Raw genomic sequence first — 22,982 nt, forward strand, 5'->3', positions numbered from 1 at the left:
GTACATGTAAACATTCAAGCCTAGGGCTTTACTTGTATTTGAGTTAGAACTCATATTTTTGTGTCCAAGTGTTGGCTTGAAAAGATGTAAGCCCGTAGGACATTTAATTTGATGTTACATGTAATGCTTTTATTTAGAAATACTCTGATGAATGAGATAATGAATTGTTTTCTTTAAATATTGCATGTCAGTGATAAATATATAATGGGTTTATTTTGAGGGCGTTACAGTACGTTCGAGCGAGCTTTTCATGTCTTCAGGTTTTGTTCAGACGCAGCCTTGGCTCGAGCAAGCTGTTCTTCCCTCGAGCGAGCGAGCTGTATTTTTTGGGCTTCTTTGCTCGAGCATGCTTCTGGGTTGCAGACCTAAAGCTTCGTGTTGTTCGCTCAAGCAAGGCTTTGTGGGCTCGAGTGAGGTTTCTTTGTGTCTGGTCGCTCGAGCGACCACTCATTCGCTCGAGCGAGGAACGTATATATCAGTTTGCAGCAGCAGTTTCTTCTTCACTTTTTGATTTCCCTTTTGGCTCAAAACCCTAGATTCGACTCTCTCTCTCTCTCTCTCTACACTCACCTTCTCTCTAAGGATTGATCTAGTTCTTGGGTGTTCTTACCCTAATCTCTTTGTAAGAAAGATAGCGGGTTGCGTGGGCTTCGTTTTGATCCGAAAAACTTTGGGATTGGAGCACTTCCGAGTTTGGCTCTTCTTCCCCTTGGGTTCTCCATTTGAGGTAGGGATTCTCCTTGTTCTTTTTCAATACTCCGTCTATAGATAGACATGTGGTAGTTTCGTATTGCATGAAAATCATATCATGTTGAATTTCTTTGAAAACCATGTGAGGGAACCTAGGGTTGGTTGTTTGAGAATGATTATTTTATCCTTGATAGTTCTTTGAGCTAATTGGAGTGTAAATTAGCATGTTATTGTGGAAAGAAGAAAAAACCCTAAATTATGTTTTGATTTGGTAAATTAAAATAGAGGGTAGTTGATCAATGTTTGTAAGTCTCTATTGTTAATATGAGTTGGGTAAAGGTGTTAATGCCTAAGGGATTAACTATGGCTTTGGGGTTGTTTTAAAATGAATGTATTGAATCGAGTCGGGTTATGGCTTTATAATGAATGGAATTGGTTTTGTGAAATGAAAAAGGGGTTTTGGAATTGGAAAATCCTGGAAGTTGATCTTGGAGATGGGAAATGAAATGTTAACTCTATGTGAGTTTCAGAAAATAAATATGAGAATTGAATTATTGTATCATGAGTGTTGAATACACACATTTGGGGGTTTTACCCTTACCTATCGTACTAGTGTCATTGTTGGGTTTAAGATCTCATGAGAGTTGACTCTTTATAATAGGTGTATTAAAATCATGCATCTAGAGGTTTTGTCCTTGGTCATCGGTAGAGGATGACATGATTGTGTTGAATTGTCGTGTATGCATTACACCTGTGTTGATTGAACATTGTATGTAATGAAGTGCTATGATACATTATATATGTATAATTGTTAGAGAGGAGATAGGTGATGTAGTCCAGTGTGTGGGAGGAGATAGGGGATGTACTCCACACACATATGTGTTCATATACTTTAACACATTGCTTATGTATCTTGAATAGTTTATGTGTATGTATTACACTTGTTGGTTATGTTCTGTTGTATTGTGATTATTGGTGTTGTACACCGCGCTTATAATCAGAGATACCGTTACCTTCTAGCTAGCGCCTAGAGAACTGACTGCGCTGAGAATCTAAGGTACCACACCCTTCCAGCTAGTGCCTGGTAAAATGGCATACCATTGTGAGAGTTGTATCCTTGGCTTACTGTGCATATAGCCAGTAGTGTAGAGTTTTATTGTTTTTGTCTCAGTGTATCTAAGTATATCATAGATTGCGATGGTTACAGCTTTGGAGGGCCAAGTTGCCTCATTTGTTGATTATATACATGTTGATGATTTGTTATCTCCCTTTTATTAAAGGCATGCATGTATAGATATGAATGTATTGGGAACAAACCAAAATGCCATTGTAAGATTTTGGGAAAGTGTGAAGGAAAATTGAGTATTTGAAAGTATGTTTTGAAAAAGGGAAAATCTGTTGTAAGTATGGAAAATGGGAGAAAGGTAGTGGGCTTACTGAAATTGTTTTCTAAGATGTTGTTATTGTTATAAAAGTTTGGGAACCAGGGATAATGAAATGAAAAGAAAGATGAATCGTTTATAGCGTTGAATGAAATTGCTGTTTTTTAGAAAAATTCATACTTATGTATGTTTTTGTATAAACTGCCTCATTAGTATTCTGGTATGAGATTGAGCATTCATGATCATAGCTATCTGTAAGTTGTTATTGTTGAGAATCATGTTGAGATCCTTACTGGACTATATGTTCATCCCACGTTGTTGAATCTTTTTCAAGTGATAGTCAGGATGTGCTACAAGATTTGGATCTTCTTATTTGTTGGCCACGGGGCCTCTTTTGTGTTGGCGGAGTGCCATTGTTGTAAAAGGGTTACACCATTCTTTTGATTCTTTAATGATTGTAAGCCTATGGGCAGTTTATTTAGAATGCTCATGTTGTATGTAATTTGCATTCGAATGAGAGAATTACTATTTATTTCTACTAGTCGAATATTTGAGTTTATTTTCACATGTTGTCTCTGAACTTGAAGTGAATTAATGGATTTGGTAATGATTTCGAGTAATAAAAAGTGGGGCGTGACACTTACTTATCTTAGTATACACCATTTACTCTTTACACTATACACAAATTAAAACATTTAAGTTTGTCTCAATACACATCAATTATTTTCAAATAATACTAAACTATCCTCATCTTCTCCAACAAATCCTAACCCTAACCATTGTCAACAACCACCGCCTCCCACCGGCGCTGTTTCCTTCTCAGCCTCTCTCGATACGAACCATATATATTACTGCTGACACAACTTCTTTGTTAAAATCTTCCAGGAGGTTCAGGATTCACTGGCATTTGATGTACTCCATCAAGCCTCTGGTATGTTGTTTTAACTCCATAAGTTTCTCTGGGTTTGATACTTAAGACCACAAAGTTGGTTCCCTTTGTTCGTATTCATCATATAAGTTTTCCTCAGTCTTTTGTGCTTTTGGAAGTTTGGCCTTTTACATGTCCTTCAGACAGGGCCGGCCTTACCCTAAGGCAGGTAAGGCTTGTGCCTTAGGTCTTATATTTTGGCCTAAAAATAGGGTCCCTAAATTTAAAAAATTGTTATAAGTTCAACCTTTTTTTTTTTTTTTTGGTTTTAAGATCAATTTAAAAGGCCCCAAATGTTTTATCAGGCTCATGTATAATTTAGCTCATATTTATCTATAAATGTGTTTGGCCCATATTTATTAAAATGAAAATATATAAATAAATAAATAAATAAAAAACAATAGGGCCCCTAAATTTGGTAAAACATATAAACATATATAACATAGGGCCCCTAAATTTGGTAAAATATTATAGGCTCAATTTTTTTTTTTTTTGGTTTTAGGATCAATTTAAAGGGCCCCAAATATTTTTTTGGGTCCATGTATGATTTACTCCACATTTATTTATAAGTGTAGTTTGGTCTATATTTATTAAAATGAAAATATACATTAAAAAAAAAAAGTGTTTGGGCTCAAGAAAAATAATACATACAATATATGGGTCCTATTTTTTTTTTATTTTTTATTTTTACCTTCTTTATCTATTAGATTTTAGTGGAATAAATAATTTTGCTCAAATTTTTTTACCTAGGTCTTTATCAATTTTAATTGAATAATTTTTTCCTAATTTTTTTGTTCTAATTTTGTTTTATTAAATTGTTTTATTTATAATTTTAATGATTATATGTGTAAGTAAATTTTTTTATGGTTACAAACAAATAAAAAAAATTATAACTTATTATTTTATTCATAAATTTTTTTTCAATATAAAAAAACTCCATTTTCGAAATTCACCTTAGGCCCGACGCAGGGCCGGCACTGCCTTCAGACTGTTCCATAGTATATTCACCTGGTGAGACTTGAAGATGGTTTTAATGGTCTAAGAGATGGAATCCGGATCTTCTGTCGCATTCCCCTATCGCCTTCCCCTGTCGCCCCCAAAACGACGTCGTTTTGGGGGCGAAATTTCAAAAAAAAAAAACGCAGAAGAGGGAGGAAGGAGAGGAAGAGGGAGGGAGGAGGGAGGAGGGAGGAGGAGGAGGAGGAGGGCCGGCCGGACTGGAGGGGGCCATAAATACAGGGGAGGAGGAGGAGGCGGAGCTCGACGGGTCGGAGGCGGAGCTCGACGGCGGTCGCAGCACCTGCGACGAGGTGGAGCTGCTGCAACGGCTGCGACGGCGGCTGCGACGGCGGCGAGGGACGACGGCGGTTGCGACGGCGGCGAGGGCAGCAGCCTCCTCCTCCTCCTCCTCCCTCCTCCCTCTCCCTCTCCCTCTCCTTCCTCCCTCTTCTCTGCGTCTCTTCTCTGCGTTTTTTTTTTTGAAAATTCGCCCCCAAAACGATGTCGTTTTGGGGGCGACAGGGGAAGGCGACAGGGGTAAGGCGACGGGTGATCCGGATTCCTAAGAGATGATGTGTACCCCATGCAGGACTAAGTGGCAGGAAAGGCTGGCGTGCTTTTGAATGACTTAAATGTAGTAAATTGAATAATATATCTTTGAAAATTGAAATGGTGGTTGACATTATACACATTTTTGTATCGAGTGTGCTAGGTAGATTTGACATGTTCAGTTCAACACATTCAATAGGAAATGGCAAAGGTTAGGGTTGAGTTGGGAGGGAGAGAGAGAACTGCCATAAAGGTGGTGATGATTAGAAGGAAGGGAGGTGACTGAGGGTGGTCGGAAATGGCGAAGGTTAGGGTTGAGTTGGGAGGGAAGAAGGGAGGGAGGAGGGGAGAAAGGGAGGGGTGTATTGGTAATTTGATTGAATGATAGAAATGTAATAAAAAATTTAGAAAAAGCATGTGTATTAAGTTAATCAAGTGTTTGGAAATAGAATTTCTCCAAATGAAGGTTATATAGGCTATTATATATGTACCCTATACAATCAGATTATCATAACTAGTGGTCACCCGTGCGATGCACAGGATTTTAGAAAGTCAATAATTACTACAAAAAAAAATTGCTATTTGTTTATATTTCTTAATATTTTTATTTAGTTTGTGTATATAAATCTTATTTCACATCATTAAAAATATTTAATATTTCACATTGTTGAAAATTTTTAAAAAAGTATCCTACATTAGTAAATCATCACATATATAATAGCTAATTTATCTAAGAATTACTTCAGAAAATCAAAAGTAGAGTAACAAAGGCATATTATAATTAATCAAAATGACTAATATATTAAATAAAAGTAACACTAATTTTGCTTAATCAATAGTAGATATTACAGTAATCATCTCATATAATATAATAAATTAAAATAAAATTAATTTTAATTCCCATTATATTTAGTTAGTGGGTGGTTAAAAATTTTTACATGATATTTATTTTTTTGTTATATTGATTCATTAAACACAAATAGGTTTGGAATGATTATAAAAAAATTAAAAAAAATGTTTGAAAATGCATTATACTTGAATTGACAAACATAAAGAATATAAATATTTAAATTATTCAAAAAAAAAAATTAACATTTTAAATATGAGATATCGTCCATTTGCTCAAACTCTGAATCTAAACAAATAAATAAATAATTTAAACAAAGAAGAAATTTGTGGTTTAGTTCTCAAAAGAAATGAGTTACTAAAAATAAATTTAATCATGAATTATTTCAATAGGATAATCAACAATAAAAAATCAACTGATGAATACATTTAAAGTATAACCCATATCCAATAAATTTTGATTCTTCATTTTCAATCTAACATCTACACCAAAAAAAAAAAAAAAAAAAATTAAACACAAATAATCAATAAGTGAGAGAGTTACAAATTGATAATAGCAATTCTTTTATAAATATAAAAAAAGAATAAAATCTCAATTAAATGACAAATTATTAACAAAAAGAAAGAAATAAGGAAAAATACAGATTGCAACAAAAAAAAATTTAAAAAATAATAATGTTCATTTATATGAACTCACTTTCTTACAAATGCAAAAACTCATGCAAGTACACATTTCAAATGTAAAGCAAATATTTAAGATTTTTAGGCACCGAAAAGGGATCAATGTTGATTGTTTTCCCCCCAATTTTCTGTTCACGGTTTCTTTTGCAGAAACTTGTTTTTATATTAAAAAGATTATGTTTAAACAAAAGATATATATGGAATTCTATCATGTTTAAAATTTGTATGGATAAGTAATTGATGATTTTAAAAGATAAAATAGTAAGTTCCACTTAATGATAAACTTTAAAAAGATTAAGTTGAAATATATAGAAATTCTATAACAAACTAACAAAAGATAAATATAGATCGTTAAAAAAATTATCATCTTTTTGGGATATTTATATCCCAATCTTATTCTTTTTTTTATTTAAATATTTTGTTATCTTTTATTTGAATTTTCATTAAATAGTTATATTTTTATTTTTGTATATTTTTTCATTTATATTTATTTGTTATTCATATATACATAATTACCTTTTTATTTTAAAAATCATTTGACTCGTAATATTTTTTTATTTAATTTTTTTTAATTGTTCATATATAAATAGTTAACTTTTTTATTTTTATAATTAATTGACTTGTAATATTTTTATTTATTTATTTATTTTTATCTTTTATTTGACTCTTTATATTATTTTGTAATTGAAATTTGAATAGTTATCCTTTTATTTTATTTATTTTAGATTATGTTTAAACAAAAGATATATATGGAATTCTATCATGTTTAAAATTTGAGTGGATAAGTAATTGATGATTTTAAAAGATTAAAAAGATTAAGTTGAAATATATAGAAATTCTATAACAAGCTAACAAAAGATAAATATAGATCGTTAAAAAAATTATCATCTTTTTGGGATATTTATATCCCAATCTTAATCTTTTTTTTTATTTAAATATTTTGTTATCTTTTATTTGAATTTTCATTAAATAGTTATATTTTTATTTTTGTATATTTTTTCATCTATATTTATTTTTTATTCATATATACATAATTACCTTTTTATTTTAAAAATCATTTAACTCGTAATATTTTTTTATTTAAAATTTTTTTAATTGTTCATATATAAATAGTTAACTTTTTATTTTTATAATTAATTGACTCCTAATATTTTTTATTTATTTATTTATTTTATCTTTTATTTGACTCTTTATATTATTTTGTAGTTGAAATTTAAATAGTTATCTTTTTATTTTATATTTTTATCTCTACCTCTTTGTTGCTCATATTTAAATATATATAATCCTTTTGGCTTTTGAGATTTAGATAATTGACAAATGATTAAAAATTAAGAAAAGTGGAAGGGGAGAATTGAAAAGTGACACATAGGAGAGAGAATTCATAAGAATTTAGTATTAAGAGTTTGGAGAATTCTCATACTCCACTACATTTGTTTATATATATAGTATAGATATACAAATAAATACTTTCTAGAATAAAAACATAAAACCAATTAGACATGGACTTGTAGAGAAATGAGAATTTACATGGACCAATCAATCACAAAAATGAAAACAGAGCAAGGACACCAAAATGCACAAAAATAGAAACAGAGCAAGAACACTAAAATGCAAGCTTCTCTGACATTTTACAAAATTAATTTTCAAAATTTGAAACAAAATAAATGTAGCGATGTTATTGGGCGGGTGACGTGGTGTCTAGCTGGTGGTGGTAACGATGGGTGGGTCATTTGTGCTTGCCGTTCGGCCGGTTAAGTGATACAGTATTTTTTTTTTTTTTTAATAATTGTCCATCGTTATCTGTTATTTAGAAAAAAAAAAACATATGTATTTATTTTTGATATTTTTTTAATATATAAATTATTTTTTAGATCAAAATAACAAATTATTTTTTTGAATTAAATTTTAAAAAGAGTTTAATTATAAGTTTTAAATAAAATTTTCAATAAAATTTTAAGTTGTGTATTTAGTTGTAAGTTACAAGCTTTTTAATTAAAGTTTTGAAAATTCTTTTCAAAATTCATAATCAAATAATTTTTTTTATTTCATATGTCACATCAAAATTTCAAAACTCAATTTAAAATTCATAACTAAACACATTTTTTCTTTTCAAATTATAATTTCAAAATTTACCAACTCTAAATATAATTCTATTCACAAATCATAATTTTAAAATTTTACTGAACGTTATCTAAGATTTTGCAGAGAAAAAGGAATGTGAAAGAGGATAACTTTAAACTGTGGTTAAGTTAACATAACATGAATGACCCACCTTTTCTTTCAAACTTAAAAAAGCGTACGTGTATGGTTTTTTAACCAAAGAAACATTAACATGTTGTTGATGGCTTTAAAAGGAAGCCATGCGTTCGGCAATAGCAGCAACAAAGAAACAGATATCAGTGAACTCTACACACACAGACACAGAGACAGAGAGAGAATGGCGAACGAAGAAGAAGCCATGTTACGCGGCCAAGCAGAAATATGGCAATGCATGTATCATTTTGTGGACTCAATTGCTTTGAAGTGTGCTTTGGATCTTGGTATAGCAGACATCATCCAAGCACGCGGCTGCCCCATCACCTTATCCCAAATCGCCAACGACGTTGCCTCCTCACCATCTCTAGACATCGCTCGCCTATCCCGCCTCATGAGATTTTTAGTCCACAAAAAAATCTTCGACGCCACAAATCCCCAATCAGATTCGGATTCAGAAGAAGAGACTCTCTACAGCCTGAACCACTGCTCTAAATGGCTTATACGCGACACACAAGAACTAAGCCTTGCCCCTTTGATTTGCTTATTGCAATACCATCCATTGCTAACTGCACCATACAAATTCCTCTCCAGATCTATACAAGAGGGTGGGAATGCATTCCATATGGCCCATGGGCGTGAGTTGTGGGACTTTGCATCGGTCGATCCTGAGCTCAACAAGGTCTTCAATGATGGCATGGAATGTACTGCTAGGATCACGATCAAGGCTTTGATATCCGAATATAAACATGGGTTTGATTGCATTGGATCTCTAGTCGATGTTGGTGGTGGCACTGGGGCTTCCATTGCTGAGATTGTGAAAGCATACCCGCATGTCAAAGGAACCAACTTTGATTTGCCACACGTTGTTGCCACCGCACCACCGTGCCCTGGAGTTAACCACGTTGGGGGTGACATGTTTAGTAACATTCCAACAACAGATGCAATCTTCATGAAGGTAACATACAGTTCGATACTTACTCACACAATCTCTATAATAAGTTGAGGTTGTAGAGATAAAAATTTAGGAAAAAAAGCACTTTTTTCGTAACAAAAGATTAAAGTTGCTAAAATGATATTATTGTTTTTTAGCTATAAAATTAAATATTTAATCAATTACTATTCTTTTGGGATCAAAATTTATCTCAAAATGTAAATTATTTTGCCACCAAGTTGTTTTGTCCTAAAAGTGTACTAATAACGACATTTTTAAATTCTTGTTCCTAAATATTTTTCTTTTTTAACTGTTTACAATAACCTTTTAATGACGACCTTAACGATGACAAGAATTGACTCCTAAATGTTTTTTACAACAAATTTTTACACTTTTGAGGACAAATATATAATTCTTGAAACCTTTATATATTGCCATGAATTATGAATTCGAATTTAAATTTCAGCTCATTTGATTAACAATGAGCTTGAGAGGGATGCAAATGAATTGAGCTGTTCATGAACAAACTTGGCTCGGCTCGGCTCGGTTTGTTAAGGGCTCAATTCGTTTAATAAACGAGTCAAACGCGAACTCGAATATTAGACTCGTTTAGTAAACAAGCCGAGTTTGAGTTCACATAAGCTCGGCTCGTTTATCTTTATTTAAATTATATAATAATAATATATATACATATAAATAATAGTATAAATACATTATTTATATATTAAATAATATAAATAATTTTTTTTAAAAAAAATATCAAGCCGAGCTCGAGTTTCATTAAGGTTAACGAGCTGAGCCGAGCCAAGCCGAGCTCAAGCCCAGTTTTTTATTGAGCCGAGCTCAAACTCAATAAACGAGCACGAGCTCAACAAGCAAGCTCGATAAGTAAACGAGCTGAGCTCGAACTCAAAAAAGTTCGGTTCGGCTCAGTTCGTTTGTAGGCCTAAGTGTGACACACTCGAATGTTTTCTGCAAAAAGCAAAAAATTGAAGCATTAGCAAATTGTTGAGTGTTTTCCATATCTGTAATTAAGCCTTTCATTTAATGAAAATTTGCAACAGTTAAATATAGATTTTCACTCTTTATTTCATCCCAACAAAACAGACATAAACGGAAAAAGTATCGTATAGAGCTAGTGCTCTAAGTATCTGCCTCTGACATTCATCCTTTCAAGCCTACAGAAGAGGGGTTATAATGTATATAATAATGCATTTTTTTTTTTTTTTTCATTGAAGGTTTTAGCTGTGTTTGAGTTTAATATTTATAAAGTCAAGTTTAAGCATGTTCAATCGTATAATTCGAGTTTGATTAATAAACAAACCAAGCTTATATATAATCCTACTTAACTATATTTGTTCGCAATTCTAAGCATAACTATTAGGCTTATTTCACGAACTATTGTTATATATGTATGACAAATGAGTTGGCATGAGAAAATTGTTTGAATGTAGTGGATCCTACACAACTGGAGTGACGAAGATTGTGTCAAGATATTGAGAAACTGCAGAAAAGCAATACCAGAGAAAATTGGAAAGATTATTATAGTTGATACAGTTTTGCAACCTGGTGGCAGTGGCCTATTTGACAACATAGGCATGGCACTGGACCTATTGATGCTCACATTCTTTGGAGGTGGGAAGGAGAGGAATGAGCTTGAATGGAAAAAGATACTAAATGAAGGAGGATTCGTGCGTTACAATATCATCAAAATTCCAACTTTACAGTCAATTATCGAGGCATATCCAAAGTAACTGGTAACTGATGTGTTTCAAATTCAATAAGAGTAATATTAGAGATTCCAAATGTTATACTAACATTTCTACCAAATGTGGATGTGAGATCCCACACACGTTGGTAAAACATATCTCACACCCATATGAGACATTTGGTAAAAATATTGGTAAAACATTTGGAATACCTAGCATTTTTCATTCAATAATGAGTTAGGAACAATAACCAATGTTCCAACAAACATGCAGATTAGGCAAAATATTAAGTGGACCCCACAGAAGCAGCAGAACCAACATGCTATGCTTATTGGTAACTTTGTTAGTGCTCTTAGTATTAATTATTGTCCCTAGATAATATGTATTCCAACCCAAACTAAATCCTATTATCTCTTCTAATATGTTTTGGCAAAGTTTCCATCGATTGATCTAATAATTTTTTAGGGAACAACTACTTCCATTTGTATGATTTACATGTAAGAATATAGATAGATAGATATGCTATGCTAAATAGTTCATTCAAGGTAATCGCCAATGATGAACTAAAAAGAATCTCTTAAATGTACAATTATGTGTATTTAGTATTACTCTTTTATTGCTTTAAATAATAATTAGGAAATGTATCCTAGACAGGGCCTTTTGGACCCAATTCAAGAGCATAAACACAAACATCATGATCAAAGACTGTGATAAACATGAGTTTTAATTACACTGGATCTTTAGTTGCCATTGGTGGTGGCACAGGGGCTTCCATCGCTTCTAGATATGTACAATGTATTATACATATGAATAGATATGATATATATTATAAATTGGATAAATTACGACAATAGTCTTTTATTTTTTATTTTTACTTTATTTTGAATTGATTTGATTTTAACTTTGAATTTATGACTTTGTCTTAATTTAATCCAATTGATTATAATTATTAGTATTTTTTTATTATAGAAAATACAAAAATAAGTGTCATATGTCAAATTTTTAAAGACAAAATCAAAAATTTATTCAATCAATTTAGTAATAATTTTCTTTTAAAATCATGATATTATCAATTTAACTAAATTGCCACAAAATTTAAAATTTAAGATCAAAATTTAGTCAAATAAAAGTATAAAAATCAAATGATAAAAGAGATAAAATATAAAAACTTCCTTACCAATTTAAAATTTTAAACATTAAAATATATTGCTAAATCAAATACAGTAAATCCATGTGACAGACCATTTAATTTAATGAATTTTTTGTTTTCTTTAACATAGAATAGGCGGAAAAAAAAAAAAAAAAAAAAAAGATTTCCCAACTGAGAGCATCTCCAATGGAACTGCTATTTCATTTGCCAAAGCTAAAAAATGACAGGAATGGCAAAACCAGGTCTCTAATGATCTGCTATTTCACTTACTAAAGATGACAGATGCCATATGTGTTCTCAAATATGGCAGGTGAAATAGCAGCTGCCAAGCTTGCCAAATCAACAAAAATGAACAGCAATTTGGCACCAAATTCAGTTGAAAACAACATGAATTTAAACAGTAAGGAACCAATTTTTCAAAATCAAACCCAATTTTGAGATGAAAACAAATTTCAGAATGAAATTGAAACAAACCCAAATTCAGTTTCACAATTTTTTTTTTAATTCATTTATCACCAAATCTCAGTCAATCCAAATCAGATGTTTGCAGATCCGTTATGAAGATAGATATCAAAAATTGAAGACAGATATCAAACGAAATCAGATGGTATGAAGACATATATGAACAAAAATTACGATGGTATGAAGACAGATATGATATGAAGATCAGATGAACAAAAATCGATCACAAAAAATAATTAAGAAAATTTGAAAAAAAAAACATACCAGATTTGAGTTGTTTGCAAATCCAGTTTGAATCCATTCTGAGCTTTGAGTTTCAAAAATCACGATCACCAATCCACATCAACAACCAATAGGGGGGCTTCGATCCACATCACACAGTGAGAGACTAAGAAGGAGACCGAGTGAGAGAGTCAGAGAGGGGTTTCGATCATGGAGGAGAAGGGGGAGTGATTTCAAAAGAGGGAGACAGAGTGAGAGAGTGAGCGAGTGAGAAGGAGACAGACTGAGAGAGTAAGAGAGGTTTCGATCATGGAGGAGAGAAGTGAGAGACCGATCCACATCAACAACCAGAAGGGGGGTTTCGATCCATATCACACAGTGAGAGACTGAGAAGGAAACTGAGTGAGAGAGTGAGAGAGTCAGAGAGGGGTTTCGATCATGGAGGAGAAGGGGGAGTGATTTCAGAAGAGGGGGATAGCGTGAGAGAATGAGAGAGTGAAAGGGAGACAGACTGAGAGAGTGAGAGAGGTTTCGATCATGGAGGAGAGAAGGGAGAGGGGTTTGAGGAGAGGAAGACAGTGAGAGGGAGAGGATAAGGGTGGATCATTCTAGATGTATGGAGGCAAACGGTGATGCCTCAGTGTTATAAAGAGTCGTTGGGCTCAGTTTGGTTTGTTTAGCAAAAAAAAATGTAAATAAAATGTCACAAAAATAAAATAGATATATAATGCTTTGTAAATAAAATAGAATAGATATATAATGTCACAAAAAAAAATGCTTTGTTTGGTTTTTGCCAATTTTTCTTTTTTTTTTTAATTTTTTATATTTGTCTAGTTAAAAATAATATAAATATATAATTTTTTTAACAAACAGGTAAAAAAATGTCACAAAAGACAAAAAATAAATAAAAATAAAATCACAAAAAACTTATATCCAAACAACACCTATAAATTTGAAGAAAAAATTAATTGAAATTTATCAAAAATAACAAATGATCATTGAAATATCATTATTATAATTTAACAAAATAACACTATTTATTACTAAATTATAATAATAACTGTTAAATTTGATGTATGAAAAAATAGAGAGAATGAAATATGTATTGATGATTGATATTATTGATTGATATATGATAATCTGTCTATTACAAATGGTTCCTTATATAGATGTAGTGGATGGTGTGTAGTGGATGGTGATAGTGGTGTAGTGGATTAGGTTTAGTGGAGTAGGTGAGGTGGTAGTGGTGTAGTGGGTTAGGTTTAGTGGAGTAGGTGAGGTGGTAGTGGTGGTAGGTGATGATAAATTCTAACAGCCCCCCGCAAACTCAAGGAGGATAGAAACTAACCAACTTGAGTTTGAAGAGAGGAACAAAACAAGAAAATACATAAAAATAAAAAAAGGATATGAGACACTGTATGGTCGTGTCAGACCGTTGGTGAAGACACTGAATGGTTGTGTCATAACGGTGTAGAGGACACTGGATGGTGGTGTCATAACGTTGTAGAGGACACTGTATGGTGGTGTCATAACGTGGTAGAGGACACTGTATGGTGGTGTCATAACGTTGTAGAGGACACTGTATGGTGGTGTCATAACGTGGTAGAGGACACTGTATGCTAACCGGAATCAATGTCGGGACAGTTTATGGGGTCATGTCGGACCGTTGAAAAAGTTGTACCCTCAAAAGGTGTGCCCAATTTTGTCAAAAGGCGTGCCATCAAAAGGCGTGCCCAATCCATAAAAAGGCGTGCCATCAAAAGGCGTGCCAAGTTGTCGGCGAGCGCCGAGCGGCGCATGATGCGCGTGTCTGCCTCTTCGTCAAGGTCTTTATAAATCGAAGCGGAGGCTGAGGCTGAGGCAGAAAACCCGCTAAAAAAACTCTGAAAAAACTCTTCGTTTTGCTGAGAAAGATAGTTCCTTTTGCTGAGAGAGATAGTCTGTAACACTCTGTTGCCCAGAAAATGGCTTCGTCTTCCCGCGGGCTGCTCACCCTCTTTCCCGACCTCAACGAGTCAACAAGAGAGAGAACTGGTGCGGTGGCACTGGAACCTTAACCAAGCGCCCCGGAGTTTGCTCCGTTGAACTTTCCGATGCGGTCGGTGGAGCAAAGAATGGCAGTGCAGTCAGATGTGGAGGCCAATCAGTATACTTTGAAGTCATGTGTGGAAACCATGACGGCGGTCACAAATTTGTCGAACCGGCTGCAGAGTAGGACAAATGAGGTGCAGCAGTTAAACGCCCAACTGGCTCTGCTCCAACGCATGTATAAGGATGCGCGAGCAGAGATGAGTGTGCTAAAGGCAGAAAACAAGGAGCTGAAGCGGAAGGCCACCGTGATGTTCCGATTTGGAGTGCCGCCATATGCTGCAGTGGAGGAGCAGGGAGGAGGCAACTTGCTTGGTGGTCTAGGAAGTACGGAGGCAACACCGTCAAGGGCCGCTCAGGACGGAGGCAAGAAGAAAAGACCGGCGGAATAGGCGAAGAAGTGAGGGCGGTGGGTGGCCGGCTGCAGAAAAGAAAACAAAGCTTTGGGTGTTTGTTTGTGGTTTTTTTTTTTTTTTTTTTGTGTGTAAAAGTGTGATCGGATTTGATCCCGACATAAAGAAAGGATAAGTTTGTGAAATTAAAACGAGTTATGTTTTTTTTTTTTTTTTTTTTTGTGTGAAATCGTCCTTTGGCCTTGGGTAAGATATTATAATAAAATATATATATATATATATGAGTAATGAGGGAATGATGAGGATAGATCTTTCAGGGCGTCTGTTACGTCTGCTTCTAGAGAGACCCAACATACACACCCCGGAGAAAGAGAGAGAAAGACCATGCCCGAGGGAGGGGCTAGGACAGTGACTGAGATAGAGGAAGCTAGGGTATGTGTAGAGGTCCGGCGGGCGGCCAAGGCGAGGCTGTCGCCCGCCGGTGAAGCAGAATAACCAGGTTCTTAACCTTACTCTGATACCATGTTAAATTTGATGTATGAAAAAATAGAGAGAATGAAATATGTATTGATGATTGATATTATTGATTGATATATGATAATCTGTCTATTACAAATGGTTCCTTATATAGATGTAGGTGTAGTGGATGGTGTGTAGTGGATGGTGATAGTGGTGTAGTGGGTTAGGTTTAGTGGAGTAGGTAAGGTGGTAGTGGTGTAATGAATTAGGTTTAATGGAGTAGGTGAGGTGGTAGTGGTAGTAGGTGATGATAAATTCTAACAATAACAACAACAAAATAACGAGATGCTCGCTATACCGGCGGCATTGCGCCATTCGGTAATCAAACCCGGATCTGTAACGTTGCAGGGTACTATTCTGCCACTTATATAACATTGGGAAACATTATAATACCCCAACAATGATTCATCCCACTAAAAACATCACCACTAATAGCACTAATGCATTAAAAAAAGTAAAAAAAAAAAAATACAACTCCAAAACCAAAACATCACATCATTAATGACGAGACCCACTGCCACCTAATTAGTGGTAGCACTAATTAGTGGGAGCAAGCATTTTTCTATAATACCCCCTTTTAAAAGGTGTATCAACTATTCTGCCACTTGTATAATATTGGGAAACATTAAGAGACACACTTTTCAAAAAGTGTGTGTCATATGAATTTTATAATTTAAAAAAAAAATTATATAATTTTATATTTTTTAAATTATAATTAAAAAATTATCATAACTAAACACAACATAAGATATAAATAAAAAATTTATAAATCATAACTAAAATAATGTCATAATTAAAAAAAAATTGTCATAATTAAATAAAAAAATAGTATAATTAGGGATGCATATAGTACATTCATTTTGAAAGTGTGTATATTAGAATTTTTCCATAACATTATGGGAGAACTACATACAAGTGGAAGAGGGAAAAAAAAATACCAACATATGAGAGGTTGCAAATAATCCTTGTAACCCCATGGCCTTTCATTTGAACTCCACTATATACACATTTGCACCTCACATATTCTCTTCTTCTACCTGTACGTAATTCTCCCTAACATTATAATGATACATTACTGAATATTTATTTATTTTTAATCTATGATTCAACTATGAGCTGTCGACAATAAAGTAGATATTTTTCACCTTCAAACGCCAAAAATGAAAATGATAGATTAATAAATAAATTATCTAACAGATAGCAATATGGCTTGATAAGGGTTCATTTTGTTTTGTCTCTTCGGAATTCATCATTTTGTTTGTCATATGTCCTATTCTTTACAATTCTTCTAAGCTCTGAGACTGAGCACCACAACTGTGTAGGAAATTGAGGACGAACAATGATTAACCCTCACACTCTCCAAGAAAAAGTTTTTAAATCTGCAAAATGGAGACATCTGAAAGACTCAAATTTAGTTATTTCATCAATAAGACTTCGTGCGGCAAGTGTTTCTTTTAGTTAAAAAATTAAAAAATTATTTAAAAAATTAAAATATCAAAAATTTATATTAAAAAATTAAAGTTTTTTTTTTTTTACATATTTTTTTGAAAAATATTAAAAAATTATCACAAATATATTAATTTTTTTATATTATATTTTAACTAAAAAAATTAAAAAATTACTAAAAAAATCTATTCCTAAAGAGGCCTAAGCAAGTAGTAACACAAACACTGCATTAGAAAAATGCTTGGGAGCACTAATTAGTGCTCTCACTAATTAGATGGCAGTGAGTCCCGTCATTAATGATGTGATGTTTTGGTCTTGGAGTTGTGTTTTTTTTTTTTTTTTTACTTTTTTAATGCATTAGTGCTATTAGTGGTGATGTTTTTAGTGGGACACAGTACCTTGACAGAATCACACCACGGAACACACTGGAATGTGGTGTCGGAAGAAAAAAGCTTCATACCCCACTGGGGGGTCGACCTCCAGTGAGGTGTCGACTCCAGATTGATCTAAAAAAAAATTTTTTTTTTTTTCTTTTTTTTTTAAATTTTCAGTCAATGGGAACGCGCCACGTCACTGGGGCGACCCCACTGGGGTACGCAGCATGTTTGGGTGTCGGAACACACTGGAATATGGTGTGACAATTAGTTATTATTTTATACATTGGACACTTTGAAGGAAAAATCAAGGGCACGTGGGTCTCGTGCCTAGACATGCTACAGAACACATTTGGGATTTTATTATAATTTTAGAGCATTTCCATCAGTTTATTTAAATTTTGTCTTAAAATATTATTAAAAAATTTATTCTTTATTTTAGTAATCACTTTTTCGTTTATTTTTTCTAACAAATTTCTTATTCTTTCTCTATTCTATTAACAAATTACTTTTTTTTTTATTTTATTAAAACATAATTTTTAATTATAAATTTAAAAAAAATAAAAATCATAAATGTGTACTACAATTCCTAAACAAAACAAAACAATATATATATATATATATATGAGAGCTACAGTGACTCCCTACAAATAGGGAGCCACTGTAACAAAAATTAATTTAAGGAATTATTGAGAGGAGCTGATGCAGATGTATAAGGAGCCATTTATCACTTAAAATAGGTAAAGAGGAGATTTAAGGGTTTTGGTGGGGATGCTTCTTTCAGAAAGGATATTTGGCAGTCAAAGTATAGTATTCAGAAACAAGAGGGTAAAAATTGAAAAAAAAAAATCAAAAAAAAAAAAAATCACTTTCCTAAAATATGTTTGATCTTCAACGTCTCTAATATGTGCCTTAAAATTCATTTGAGAGGCAGAGAACATATATCTCCTTGAAAAACCAATTGCCCTTCTCATCTTTCTAGTGTTCCTATTATGTGCTTCCATTTATGTTGCTTTTATTTATGATCTATTCATTATTGAACTTAAATGCTTTTGGCATTTGTAATGTAATGATTTATGATTAGTGCAATTGTATTTTGTAGGTTAAACGACTTGTAAATTATAAATTGAGTGTTTTTTCATATTGAATTAGTGTTAGTTTTTCATTATTTTTGTTGTTTGTAGATAGAATTAACACACACACACACAACCAAACAAACAAACAAACAAAAGAACATATTTCTTTTTGAGATTTGAGAAAAAATATGTATATATTTCTTGTATAAAATATTTGCTTGGTTGTGTGGGGATGTATTTTCTGAATACCAACACGTGGCAAGGTGACGCCGACGTATCAGCCGAGGTGCCACGTGTCCAGGTTGTGACGCCGAGGTTATCTCGGCTTGGCCGAGATTGTCTCCAAAGATATCGGAATCCGAGATAAATAGATAAAAGATAAGGGACAAGAGTCCTAGAGTAAAGAAGAGACTTAGCCAAGATAAGGATAAAACTCTTAGGGAGTTTATCTTTATCTCTTGAAAAGTCCAAAGTAAGTACTGAATTGGAGTCCATAGAAGTCAGGCTTCTAGTAGGACTAGGATTGAGTTAATTATAAAAGAGAGGCACTCCCGTGAGTCTAAGGTACGCAGTTTTATGCTTTGAATAGTGAGTTTAGTACTTGATTATCTTTGAGAGATATACTGACTTGATCGTCGGAGTGCCCCCGGGTGGAAGAGCCACCGCCGGAGCCTTTTCTTTCTGTTGCAGGTTAGCTGAATCCATCTATTCTGCCGGTGCTCTCCAGCTGATTACTAGGCGGGCAGTGTGGTCAGAAAATTACCCACACAATTTGGCGCCGTCTGTGGGAACTTAGAAGAATAGATGGCCAGTAACAGACAGAAAGAAAACATTGGGGGCGACACTCCTGCTGGGAGCGGCAGACCAATTGACCTTGACATTGAAGGAGACAACCATAATGCAGAAATCCATGACCAGGGCCACGGTGCGAAAGACGTCGGCCAGGAGGGCGACACTTCGAAGAGGACAGAACAAGGCAAGTACTATAACGAAGATAACCTTCAGGTATGGAGGGATATGTGCCTACGAGGGATGAGGAAGTAAAAGAATTGGCAAACAAATTGGCAGACCTTCAGTTGGTCGTCAACTTCATAATGCAAAATAATGTCATGCAGCCACCATACCCGCTACAGGATACGCCGATGCCCGCAACTAATACACAGAAGAGGGGAAGAAGAGCAATCCCCGAAGTCCCTCAACACACCAGGAGTGGAAGACACTCTCACCGACCTTCCAGGGAAGTCGGACAAGAGGAGCCAAGACGAGAGGAGTCCCGAATGACGTATCAGACGAAGGACCCAGAGCCCAAAGAACATCGGCATGTTCAAGGGCAGGCGCTCTGCCTTGACACAACACATAGAGAGAGATCAAAACGAGCCCACCACGAAGCTGAAAGTAGTGTGCCAAAAAGATTGAAGTCCAAAGATAGCCGAGCTCCAGGGAGGAGTAAAGAAGACTTGAGAGATTACTTCAAGAGGAAACAACAGAATGCTGAAGCCGAGGTAACTTCCCCGGTTAAACCAAAGACACCATTCTCAGTGGAACTGGACAAATTTCAAGTACCAAAGAGATTTAGTATGCTGAGGTTCCAAATATATGATGGTAAGTCAGATCCCAACTTCCACGTTGGGCTATACCTGAATTCAATGGCATTATATAGTGGGAACGAGCCGTTGCTCTGCAAAGTATTCCCCTCGTCCTTTGGGGAAATTACATCAGATTGGTTCCATAAACTACCGAAGGGAAGCGTAAAGACTTGGGAAGGCCTGGCCGAGATGTTTGTGGCCAGGTTTGTGACAAATAAACTTCAGCCCTTGAGGGTCGACACACTGATGGCTTTAAAGATCGCCAAGGATGAAAGACTTAGGGCCTACGCAAAAAGGTATTACGAGGTGTTCAATCGAATACTTGATTGCAACCAAGAGGTGGCGGTTGTGTCCTTCAAGAACGGCCTGAAAAATGACTGCCCATTACGGAAATCTTTGGCAAAGACATTGCCAAAAAGCATGGAAGAACTCATGGAGAGAATAGAGAAATATGCTAGAGCCGAGGAGGATACGTCAGGAAATAAAGAGATAAAGCTGGAGAAAGGAAATGGCTCGCCGAAGCGAAACCGAGGTAACAATGGACCAACTAAACAAGAAACGGACTTGAAGGCAAAACAAGCAGTAACGACTATATTCCGAGTCCCGATCCACAAAGTCTTGGATCAAATTCGAAACCAACCCTATTTTAGAGGACCGACAAGAACACCAGGGGAATTCATGGGAAGAAACGTCGGTAGGCGTTGTGCTTACCACAATGAAGAAGGGCACCCAACTCAGGGCTACAGAGCCCTAAAAGCACACTTAGAAGACTTGGTAAGGCAAGGACATCTGAAGGACCTTGTTGATGAAGCCAGGCCTAGAGAAGAACAGGCAAGATTGCCTCAAGCACCAGCAGCTCCGCCTCCCCCAGCACAGCAACCACCCGCAGAAGGACCGCGGGTGGTTAACGTAATTCACTCAAAAGTAAACGAAAATGACATAGGAGGGGAGACCCAGAAGGTAAAACACCTGCAGCACGTAAACCAGGTCGGACATAAACGACCTCGGCCTGAAGAAAGCCAGGGACCGACGATAGCATTTACTGAAATCGACCTAGAGATGGTCCAGCATCCCCATAATGATGCCTTGGTAGTATCCCTCCAGGTTGGGGAATACCAAGTGAAACGCATCCTGATTGATCAAGGCAGCTCTTGCGACATCATGTACGTTAGATGCTACAAAGAGTTGGGCCTTCATCCTGATGACTTGGAGCAATCAAATAGCCCGATGGTCGGCTTCAATGTAACGCCGACGTGGCCACTGGGCACAACAAGCTTGGAAGTACAAGCTGGCACTAAGAAGATCAGGACAGAATTCATGGTGATTGACACACCTTCACCATATAACATCATCTTGGGAAGACCATGGTAGCATGCAATGGGGGCAGTTCCCTCAACATTGCATCAACTACTGCGATTCACAACAGAGTATGGGATTGAAGAAGTCAGAGGAGATCAACTGCAGGCAAAGAATTGCTCCATGGCAGCAATGAAATCCACCTACAACATTCGAGAACCAGAAAAGGCAGAAATTGAAGATAAGGATGTAGAAGTCCTAGAAGACGTCGGCAAAGAACCAGCCGAGAAGAGCGAAGAAGCGCTGAAGAAAATCCTCGTCCAGGATGGAGACGAAGAACGCTTCTTTCTTCTCGGCTCGGGCTTAGCCGAAGAAGAGGAAAAAGAGTTGGAGACTTTTTTTAAGAGCCAACATTGAGGTGTTCGCTTGGACACCTTACGAAATGCCTGGCATTGACCCCGAGGTCACTTGCCACAGACTGAATGTTGACAGATCGGCAAAACCTGTGATTCAACGAGCTAGAAGACCGACGTTGATGCACGTCGAAGCAGTAGAAGAAGAAGTGGACAAACTTCTGGAGGCCAGGGCCATCCGAGAAGTTCATTACCCAACATGGCTATCCAACACAGTAGTGGTAAAGAAGAAGAACGGTAAATGGCGGGTCTGCGTAGATTTTACAAGCCTGAACAAAGCTTGTCCCAAAGACTGCTTTCCTCTACCCAAGATTGACCAGTTGGTAGACGCCATATCTGGACATGGAAGGATGAGCTTCCTGGACGCTTACAGAGGATACCACCAGATAGCCATGTATGCCCCAGACGAAGAGAAGATAGCGTTTTATCACCTCGAAAGGACTGTATTATTACAAGGTAATGCCTTTTGGGTTGAAAAACGCAGGAGCAACTTACTAAAAGTTGGTAACCAAGATGTTCAAAAATATGATTGGCTAAACAGTGGAAGTCTACATTGACGGCATGGTCGTGAAAACCAAGGATCCAAGGGGTCATCTTACTGACCTAAAAGAGGTCTTCGAGATACTCAAAACATACCAGCTCCGACTCAACGCATCGAAGTGCCCGTTTGGAGTTGGATCAGGTAAATTTTTGGGGTACCTGGTGACAAGAAAAGGCATTGAGGCCAGCCCAGATCAAATCAAGGCCATCCTAGAGCTAAAAAGCCCGACGTTAACAAAGCAAGTTCAGATGCTTACTGGAAGGGCCGCAGCCCTAAACAGGTTCACAAGCCGAAGCTCAGACAAATGTAAACCTTTCTTCAACCTGGTAAAAAAGGCCACAGCATTCCTATGGATTGAGGAATGTGAGGCCGCCTTGGCCGACCTAAGGAGGTATCTGACCACGACTCCAGTCCTCTCAACACTTGAACCTGGAGAAGAGTTGTTTTTGTACCTAGTCGTTTCAAAACATGCAATAAGTGCGGTA

General features: G+C 35.4%; 1 protein-coding gene and 1 long non-coding RNA gene across 3 annotated transcripts; one reads left to right on the forward strand and one right to left on the reverse strand.

The window, feature by feature from the left end:
* Window positions 1–8,291: 8,291 nt before the first annotated feature.
* On the reverse strand, window positions 8,292–12,987 carry LOC145797195 (uncharacterized). The gene is made up of 2 exons (XR_014338414.1): window positions 12,848–12,987; window positions 8,292–9,218 (listed from the first exon to the last, which is right to left on the reverse strand). It is a non-coding gene; the product is annotated as an uncharacterized LOC145797195 (long non-coding RNA).
* On the forward strand, window positions 8,408–11,393 carry LOC114305599 (xanthohumol 4-O-methyltransferase). 2 transcript variants are annotated; one of them, XM_028250702.2, is made up of 3 exons: window positions 8,408–9,286; window positions 10,717–11,019; window positions 11,245–11,393. In XM_028250702.2, the coding sequence occupies exons 1-2, from the start codon at window positions 8,408–8,410 to the stop codon at window positions 11,014–11,016; spliced, it is 1,179 nt and encodes a 392-aa protein (XP_028106503.2). In that variant the 3' UTR covers window positions 11,017–11,019; window positions 11,245–11,393. The 2 variants fall into 2 exon arrangements, with proteins under 2 accessions (XP_028106503.2, XP_028106502.2); XM_028250701.2 differs by having other exon boundaries at window positions 10,717–11,393.
* Window positions 12,988–22,982: the final 9,995 nt, after the last annotated feature.

The sequence above is a fragment of the Camellia sinensis genome, chromosome 8 (assembly GCF_055761805.1).
Source record: "Camellia sinensis isolate YWXY chromosome 8, ASM5576180v1, whole genome shotgun sequence".
Lineage (NCBI taxonomy): Eukaryota > Viridiplantae > Streptophyta > Magnoliopsida > Ericales > Theaceae > Camellia > Camellia sinensis.